Source organism: Genypterus blacodes, unplaced genomic scaffold, assembly GCF_046128005.1.
Source record: "Genypterus blacodes isolate CSIRO-AG114 ecotype Tasmania unplaced genomic scaffold, CSIRO-AGI_Gbla_v1 ptg000058l_1, whole genome shotgun sequence".
Classification (NCBI taxonomy): domain Eukaryota; kingdom Metazoa; phylum Chordata; class Actinopteri; order Ophidiiformes; family Ophidiidae; genus Genypterus; species Genypterus blacodes.
Window position 1 is genome coordinate 4,350,252 of NW_027466870.1, and position 9,087 is coordinate 4,359,338.

At 51.3% G+C, this 9,087-nt stretch overlaps 1 protein-coding gene across 1 annotated transcript; it reads left to right on the plus strand.

Annotated features, from left to right (window-relative positions):
• Positions 1-957: 957 nt before the first annotated feature.
• On the plus strand, positions 958-8,805 carry ankrd24 (ankyrin repeat domain 24). The gene is made up of 22 exons (XM_076153117.1): positions 958-1,029; positions 1,346-1,476; positions 1,574-1,662; positions 1,740-1,804; positions 1,924-1,981; positions 2,085-2,155; positions 2,249-2,355; positions 2,473-2,645; positions 3,410-3,432; positions 3,665-3,757; positions 3,851-3,952; positions 4,088-4,207; positions 4,332-4,461; positions 4,655-4,785; positions 5,562-5,695; positions 5,812-6,584; positions 6,671-6,987; positions 7,071-7,292; positions 7,930-8,106; positions 8,195-8,359; positions 8,432-8,497; positions 8,598-8,805. Exons 1-22 carry the CDS (start codon positions 958-960, stop codon positions 8,664-8,666), a joined length of 3,288 nt encoding a protein of 1,095 aa, XP_076009232.1. The 3' UTR covers positions 8,667-8,805.
• Positions 8,806-9,087: the final 282 nt, after the last annotated feature.

The following is a 9,087-nucleotide window of genomic DNA, read 5'->3' on the forward strand; positions in this document are numbered from 1 at the left end:
CAAAGTGATTTAAAGAAACAAAGCATTATTGGGGCACTGATACAGGGATTTGAACCAGCAGTTTAACCCTTACTGGCCCAGTTTGGATGCTGTTGTGATGCTCTCTGTGGTTGAAGCTCAGTGTGTATCAGACGTGTTTGGATTCATAGATATCTACTCTTCTCTCTATGTAACACACACACACATTGAGGCACCTATCCTCAATCAGCTGAACCTTAACATTTGAACTTGTGTAGATCCGCTTGCTCGTGTTTGTGTTTGTGTGTGTGTGTGTGTGTGTGTGTGTATGGTCACGCCCCCGCCTGCCCCCCGGCCTGCCCCGGCCCTGTAACCATCTCTACCCCATCAGAGCCGAGCCGAGCACAGCCAGCTTGTTTCTGCTCTCTTTTTTTGTGCTGAGTCGTCACACTGCTGAGGCCCGGGCGCTCTGTGGCTGCAGAGGAAACAGATCTGTGACGCTGTGAGAGAGGGAAGCACCACACAACGCACAACTTGACACAAACTAATGGCCAGAAGGAGGGAGCCTGCTACAGAGCGCCACAGCAGTGACAGTATTAGGTTAGAGAAAAGGAGGACAGGAGGGAAAGAGAGGGTGTGTGTGTGTGTGTGTGAAGTACTGTAAGGTAGACTGGATTTGTCTCTGGTAAAGCAGCAGCAGCAGGATGAGAGGACAGCATTTTCACTGCGTAGGGAGACGTTAGTGAGGACATAGGAGCAGTGTGTAGGAGTGTGTGTGTGTAAGAGTGTGTGTATGTGTGTGTTTTGTGCAGTTTAGTCGTCTTCACTCCAGAAAGTCTGATATCTTTGTTTTGGATTAGTTTGACCTCTGCTGGGTGTCTGGTAGCCACCATATCTCGAGCTGCCGTTCTGTTAGGTAGCCAGATGTGTGTGTCTGTTTAGGCTGTGTGTGTGTCCTAGTGTGTGTGTGTGTGTGTGTGTGTGTTCCCTGTCAGCGTTATGGATCCTCAGGAGTCTGTTTTAAGCCTGATGAAGCGCTTCTGTCCCTGTTTCAGCCTGCTGCCACTACCAGTAGGTATACTCTCTATGTAAGCAGCAGCCATAAGAACCCATGAGGGAAGTGTGTGTGTGTCTTTAAGGTGCTCCACTTGAAAGGTGTGCGTATGTGTGTGTGTCTCTGCTTTCACATAGATCACAAAGCTTGAACGCTAATATTTCTAACACCCGTTCTGCTCAGAGTGCTTTATCTCTCCGGGTCGCTCGGCTCATTCATTCTCCTGTGTGTTATGAGAGAAAGAGTTCGGTGTCAGTTTCCCTGCAGTGCTGCACATAAGCCGGGTGCTGACCTGTGCTCTGGTTCTGCCGTCCCCCCCACCCCTCACCTCAGAGTCAGGACTGGAGCAAGAGCGACGAGAGACTCCTGCAGGCTGTGGAGCAGAACGAACCCGACAAAGTCGCCGCCCTTATTGCCAAGAAGGGTCTCTGTCCCACCCGGCTGGACGCTGAGGGGAAATCAGCGTGAGTTGTAAACACACTTCCTGTTTTCATTCATAAAGATGCACAATGATTGTCTAGGTGACAAACGCTATGTGAACCTGTGTCGTCCTCACGGCAGCTTCCACCTCTGTGTGTCCCGCGGCCGGTTGGACTGCCTGGAGGTCATCATCGCTCACGCCGCCGACACCAGCGCCGTCGATGGTGCTGGTAAGGTCGACCATTTGTCCCAAAACTGTTTCGTCCCTTTCTCCACGTCTCTTCATGCTTGTTTCTGTTCACTCCAGGCTACAGTGCGCTTCACCTCGCAGCCAAAAATGGTCAATCGGAGTGTTTGAAAAGACTCCTGCAGGTAAAACACACTCAGGTTAACAGCTGGGTAACATTGAACTAACTTCTAATCCCGTGTCTTTGTGTGTGTGTGTGTGTGTGTGTGTGTGTTGCAGTTACCGTGTATGTTTTGTCTTACAGGAGAGACTGGAGGTGGACAGCACGGACAGCATCGGGAGGACGCCTCTTCATCATGCAGGTCACACTTACACCAGAATAAGATCATGATTTTGCTCAGATATTGAACATATTCAGGTGAAAAGTAAACACAGTAACATTCTAGTGTGTGATTGTTACTGCAGCGGTCAGCGGCTGCTCGTCTTGCACCGAGACTCTGTGGGACTTTAAAGCCAATCTGGATGCCGAGGATGGGGTAAGATGAAGATCCTGCTCTGGTAGATGAGATAGATGTGTGTGTTGCTCGATGATGTATGTGTGATTGTGTGTGTGTGTGTGTGTGTGTCAGGACGGAGCCACCCCTCTGATCCTGGCGGCCCAGATGAGCCGAGTGGAGCTGTGTGTGTTCCTGCTGGGTCGAGGTGCCAACGCAAACATACAGGACAACCAGGGCAGGTAGTGGACTCATGTGGGATCTGAACCCGACCGCCACATCACGACTCACAACACGACTGTACATCCTTGCTGTTCCTCTGCTGGCTGACTCCCATGTTTGTGATGTTTGTGCTGCAGGTCTGCTCTGATGCTGGCCTGCGAGAGCGACAGCACCGAGACCGTTGAGGCGCTGCTGAGAGGCGGCGCCAACACGCAGCTGCTCGACGCTCTCGGGCACACCGCCACCCACTACAGCGTAACCACGGGCAACCAACAAATTGTACATCTGCTGCAAAATGGAACGCTTCCAGGTATGCGTTCTCTCTCAGTCGCTCACCTTTTTTATTTACGATTACAGTTCAGGAAATTACAGCCATGGACGCTTGGCTGCAGCTCCAGACAGCACTTCCTGTTTCATATGTTTATTTATAAAGGCGATTTGGCTCACAGACACGCACAGCTGTTTGATATGAGACCTGTGTGTGGAGCAGCACACTGCGGCCCATCAGTCCCAGTGTGAGGCTTCTGTTTGTGGCCGTGCCGCTCTGGATTTCTGGCCGATTCCTCTGCTCCACCAGGAAATGGCTGTAATTGGGAGGAAGTGGATCAAGAGGACAGCTGGGGGGGGGGGGGGGGGTTAAGTGGGATAGCTTTCTAAAGAGAGAGAGAGAGAGAGAGAGAGAGAGAAAGAGACGAAAGGCTTGTTCCACTTTTATCCCTAAACAACGACATTTCTGATATATGAAAAACAGATGTGAGGCTGTTTGAGACGCAGATGTATGTGTGTGTGTATGTCATGCTTGAACAGTTTTATGCCGATATGTCATTTTTCATCAAAACAGTGTGTTTTGATGATGATGAAAGATTTGATGGCGATGGTTTACATTAAGATACATATATGGAAATAATTTGGATTAATCAAGAAAGGATGAGTGTGTGTGTGTGTGTGTGTGTGTGTGTGTGTGTGTGTGTGTGTGTGTGTGTGTGTGTGTACTGTACTCACATGTGGGTGCTGAATGGCTCCGGGGGTTAACAGTCTTGCTGTCTGTCTCTGTCTGTCCCCCTGCGTGCAAAGCATCAGAGGCTGCAGGCGAGGAGGTAACGTTGCATAGTTGTGTTTGTGCATCACTCTCAGCTTGGTGGAGCTCGTGGACGCTCACATTCTGCATGTTTTCCAATATGAGCTCATTGTTTCTGCGCTCCTACTCTTTCTTTGGCTTCCACTTCACTTCACTGCAGCAAATTGCTCTCGTTTCCTTCGTTTCCTCCTTTTGTAATTGTCTTTGAGCTTGAGCTACTGCTCGTCTCTGACCCCCCTCCCCCCCTGCAGATCCCTAAACCCTCTGTAGGTACACCACCTGTGCAAGGAGGGACCACCCCCCGCAAAAGGAAAGCCCCTCCACCGCCTTCCTCTCCAGTTCAGGTACTTCAAAGTGCACAGTGAAATCAGATGCGATGAGTCTCAGTAGAGATCAGTAAAGTGTTTCTACTTTGTTCTGACTCCATCATGATTCAGGGCTCGCAACCGTCGCCACAACCCCGGAACTCTGCTACCCTTGAGCCCCCCGAGTCCCAGTCTCCCTCTCCCCACCCTGCAGACACACAGCAGATGACACAGGTCAGCAAGCCTACAAGCATTTATCCTGTATGAGTCCTTAAGTTCAGATATGTATTGATTTGTTGCTATAAGTCATTCATAAACTTCTGACTGTATTCTGTGCCGACTGTTGATCTGTTGTGTGATGATGTGAAGGCAGAGGATGAAGAAGTGTTTGAGGAGATCCGCCGGCTGCGTCTGGAGAGAGGCCGTCTGCTGCAGAAGATTAAAGGCCTGGAGCAGCAACAACAGAGCGCCCTCTCTGCCCTGGAGGAGGTACTGCACCACAGGCAGAACAAACTTCCTCCATTTTTGTTTGTGTTTTTGCTAATATCCGTTTTTTTGTATTTATACTCAAGTCTTGATCTTTACTCTGTATGTGTGTGTATGTGCTCTCTAGTTGTCCCAAATGAAAGAGCGTCTCCAGCAGGCAGAGGCTGATCGGGACAAGCTGCTGGAGGAGCTGAAGGAAGGACACGGGATGGCAGCCAGCGACTCTGATGACATGGATGAAATGTTGGACTTCCCAGGTGTGTGTTCCATCTCTGCATCACAGCTGACATACTGTGTGTGTGTGTGTGTGTGTGTGTGTGTGTGTGTGTGTGTGTGTGTGTGTGTGTGTGTGTGTGTGTGTGTGTGTGTGTGTGTGTGTGTGTGTTCATCACAGCAGGAAGTACACTGACCAGTTTTTCCATCCTGGTTTCTCTCCATCCTTTTCTCCAGCGAAGCTTCTCTCCAAGCAGTCCAGAGGCTCCACAGAGCAGGAGGAGGAGGAGGAGGAGGATCCATCTGAGCTGCAGAAACAAATAGAGGAGCTCACCTCCCAGAATGCGGAGCTCGTCCTCAAAGTGCAGGTTAGTGTGTGTCCTTCACACACAAACACCTCCGGCCTCATCAAGGCGATTAAACTGAGAGTGGAGAGATTCATGAAACGTTTCCTAGGCGACAGATGAAGTTGCTGAGTATTTAAGTGTTCTGACTGCAGTATTAGTCATGACCACTTAACCTTTATGACTCTGTACTGGGCTGCACTCACACTCAGAGGCTTGTGGATGAGCAGGTATGAGTAGAACAGAACAGCGATGTAATGTAGCTGAATGGAACAGTAATAGTTTGGTCGTTTATTCACAGCTAGAAGCATTAATAAAGGTGAAGTACAGGCCAGCAGCTTCAGATCAGCTGTGCCGTGTGCTGAATGACCAGAGAGGGAATTAGAGTTAGCAGGAGTGACGCAATCTGAGGCCTGCTGGGGGAGCAGAGGGGCGCGGGCCTGTGGAGGAAGGTCAGCAGAGCAGTGAACTACAACCACAAACATCCTGACGCGGTTTCGACAGAGAAGAGAGAAGCTTGGTCAGCTCACAGTGACTCATTAACTGAGTTCATGAGGACTAATCGATTCCCTCTGTGCTCTAAGGAGGAAACGGAGCATTTGACGTTTGTTTATTGAAGCCAAGTCCATTCCTGTCGTGTTAGATTTGGGAGCAAAATGAAGGAAACATGGAAAGTTTCTGAAATTGCTCCTTAAGTTCTGAGAAACGTAGCTCAGGGTTGTTGTCAGAAACGTTACAACGCAACGCATGAACGCTCACAAGCTCTTCTTCTTCTTCTTCCCAAACTGTGTGACGTTTAGATGCTGGAGATGTTTGAGAAGGACGACACCAACATGCAGAGCTCCAGCTCAGACTTTGTCCCCATAGAGCAGTATGAAACGCTCCGGAGAGAGTTTGAAGTCCTGCAGGAACGTTTGTCTTTGGCCGGCGACGGGTAACACTCATTCATTCATTCATTCAGTCAGTTTGACAATAAGATGCTGCATGTTTGCCTCACGTCTTCTCTGATATGATTGATTTGATGATGTCATTACAATCGTACCTTTTCAGAGGCGACGACAAGTCTCAGGATTCGCAGAGTTTGGACGCAGTAAAGGAGAAGGTGCGTGGCCTGGAGGAGCAGCTGGCCTCCTCCCAGTCCGAGCTAGAAGAGCTGAAGGAGCAGATGCGTCTCGGCGTGCTCTCAGTGGAGCTGCTGGACGCCGAGGGGGAGACCGCTGTGGCAGTTGCAGGGACGGGAGGCGGGAGTGGGGCTGCAGAGGAGGAGGAGGGTGTGAAGCAGGAGGCGCAGCAGCTGAGAGCCCGGGTGACGGAGCTGGAGGAGGAGCTAGCCCAGAGACAGGGCGGTGACACGGTCAAACAGCTGACCGAGAAAGTGGAGGAACTCCAGGCTGCTCTGACCGAGAAAGAGTCTATGAAAGGCGAAGGGGAGAAGGAGGCCGAAGGAGGAGAAGAGGAGATCGGGAGCCTGCGTGACAAAGTGGCTGAACTGGAGAAAGATCTGGCAGAGAGCAGAGCGGCGGCCAAAGAAGGAGGAGGAGGAGGAGGAGGATACGTAGAGAGTGATCTGGTCCGGCGCCTGCAGGAGCGTGTGGGCGAGCTCGAGGGGGAGCTGAGGAGGTGCGTGCCTCGCTCAGAGTTGGAGGAGGTGCAGGTGACGCTGGGGCTCCAGTGCGAGCAGCTGGCCAGGGAGCGGGCGGACGTAGCCAGAAGGCTCAACGATGCTCTCCTCGACCTGGAGAGAGTCAGGCCTCCACACGGAGATGAAGAGACGGAGGAAGAGGAGGAGCAGTCAGAGAGCTCCGAGCCGTCAATCACATCAGGTGCTTAGTATCGTTGTTTTCGACACAAAGTAGTAAGCGGGAAATGTATTTGTATTTAAGACGCTAACGCCTCTGTGTCTGATCAGAACACTCCAGACGCACGCTGGCAGCCATCAGGGAGGAGCTGGAGGTGGCGAGGCAGGAGGCCGCTCAGGCTCTGGACTGCCTGTGTGCGGAGAGGGAGAGCCGGGCTCAGGACGCCGTGCAGCTCCAAGACGTAGTGCCACTGTCCAAACATAAGGAGGCGCTGTCTGCGGTGTCAGAACAGCTGGCCCAGACTCTGAAGGAGCTCCAGGAGGAGAGGAGCCAGCGGGGACAGGCTGAGGAGAACGCTGCCGGACTCGAGGCCAAACTGGAGAGCATGCAGGACTCCGCCCCCAAAGAGGAGCACGAGAAAGTCAAGGTTAGTTTTGGGATTTGTTCCTGATTGACTTCCTAAAAACAAATCAATCATTCTCCAGCTGATTTCCTTCTTCTTCTCCTCAGGCAGAGCTGCAGGCCAGCCAGAGCAGTGAGGCGGCAGCTCAGGACGCTCTGACGGAGAAGGAGATGGAGCTGAGGGAGCTGAAGTCCCAGAAGGCGGCAGAGCAAGGTCTCATCTCCAAGGAGGACCACGAGACCCTGCGGCTCTCCATGCAGGTGGAGGTCAACGCCATCACAGCACGCTTTAATGACCTCACTCGCAAACACGAGAAGACCTGCACCGAGGTGTGTATGCGCGTGTGTGTGTGTGTTACTGCGTTGCCTTCTCCTATCCCATCTAAGGCGTCTCATAGAGATCTGTGTTCCATAGAGGCCTGTTCCCTCTCTCTCCTCTCCATTATTCATACAGTCTGTGTATTACTTTCCCTGTTCCATACCCTCTCTCTCTCTCTCTCATTGATCCCTCTGTGCTTGTGCTCACTGATGCACTGAACTTTTGTATTTACGTGCAGCGACTCCTGATAACGCTCCCAATGTGGCCTCCCTCCCCCGCACGCCGTCCCTGAAGACCGCGTCTCCCTGCGCTCCTCTGTCTCTGTTATCAAATGGCTCTAAGCCTCTTTGTAGATCCACTGCTGTTTTCAAAAGACTCACACTGACACACACACACACACAGATGTTAATTTCTGCACAGAGGGAGATGTCAGTCTAGGAACAAAGACGAGCCTTGGGAGTTTGGAGCGGAGCTTTAAATATAGACGACGAGGCGAGAAAGGGATGAATCGCAATTTACCTCAAGATTTTTGCTGCAAGAGATGATGATGATGATGAAGATGTCTGACTCTGGATTGGAGAAATGATGACAGAAATCTGGCAGCACTGATGTAGTGACAGGCTCCTGCTGCTGCTTTCACTGATCCAGGTGTTCCAGGTGCAGAGGGAGGCTCTCTTCAGTAAAAGTGAGCGGCAGGTAGCAGAGTCCCAGCTGGCCACCGTGCAGCAGGAGCTCACCGACCTCAAGTCCAAGTCCAGCCACATCCAGAAGCTCCACAAGGACGTCCAGGACTCCCAGGGCTTGGTCAAGGAGAAGGACCGCAAGGTGAGAGGGGGAAAGGTTCACTTTAGAGTTTAAGAGGAGGGAGCTGCTCATTGGCTGGACTCTGATCTGGTCCCGTCTCATCCTGCAGATAACAGAGCTCTCTAAGGAGGTGTTCAGGCTGAAGGAGGCCCTGGGAGCTCTCTCGCCTCCTCTTGGTATCACCTCCACCTCCCACTCCTCCACCCATCACGGTAACCCAGGGCAGCAGATGGCGCTGCAGAACCGGGTGGCAGTGCTCTCTCAGCAGCTCCAGGTAGGGAAACAGATCAGGTTCTCTGCTTTTGATGCCACAACAGAAACAAAATGAAAACATATTTTTCCGCAGGATTGGGAGAGAAAGCACAGACAGGTGGTGACTGTGTATCGCTCCCATCTACTGGCAGCCGTGCAGGTCAGCTGAACACACACACACACACACACACACACATACGGTGATTATGTACAAAACGTTCCTTTACCCGTGTGATGTTCACTGCCTCTTCCTGCTCCAGGGCCGTATGGATGAAGAGGTGCAGGGTCTTCTTCTCCAGATCTTGAGGATGACCCAGGATCAACACTGAGCCTCACCTGCTCCTCTGCTCCCTCTACAGGCAGAGCAATGCAGCCGCAGAACAGCAACCTGTGGGTCCCAGTATTCATTCATATAGAGACCATATCTAGAAAGCCAAAAACAAAATGTTCTGTGTTCAGATAGAACTGCATGCAAAACAACACACACTCACACACACACACACACACACACACACACACACACGCATTCATTCATGTCAAAGCAGCCTTAAAGATCGATGACCTCACCGTGGGACATGAACTGGATAGTGCCTTCAAGCTGGATACGATGCGTTGAAGTTATGGGATAGAAAGTGGGAATTTGGAAGATGTGCGTTAGTTGTGTGATAAGCCTCCTGATTTTATATATTGTTGTAATAAACCTGAAAAACTGTCCTGTTGTTTCTGTCTGTAGTCATTGAGCTCATCCAC

Excerpts from the sequence above, each read along its gene's own strand:
- ankrd24 (XM_076153117.1), top strand. The coding sequence starts at position 958 with ATGGATCCTCAGGAGTCTGTTTTAAGCCTGATGAAGCGCTTCTGTCCC. Across the intron at positions 1,805-1,923 it reads GTTTGAAAAGACTCCTGCAG|GAGAGACTGGAGGTGGACAG; the intron begins GTAAAACACACT and ends TTTGTCTTACAG. Across the intron at positions 5,696-5,811 it reads TTGTCTTTGGCCGGCGACGG|AGGCGACGACAAGTCTCAGG; the intron begins GTAACACTCATT and ends GTACCTTTTCAG.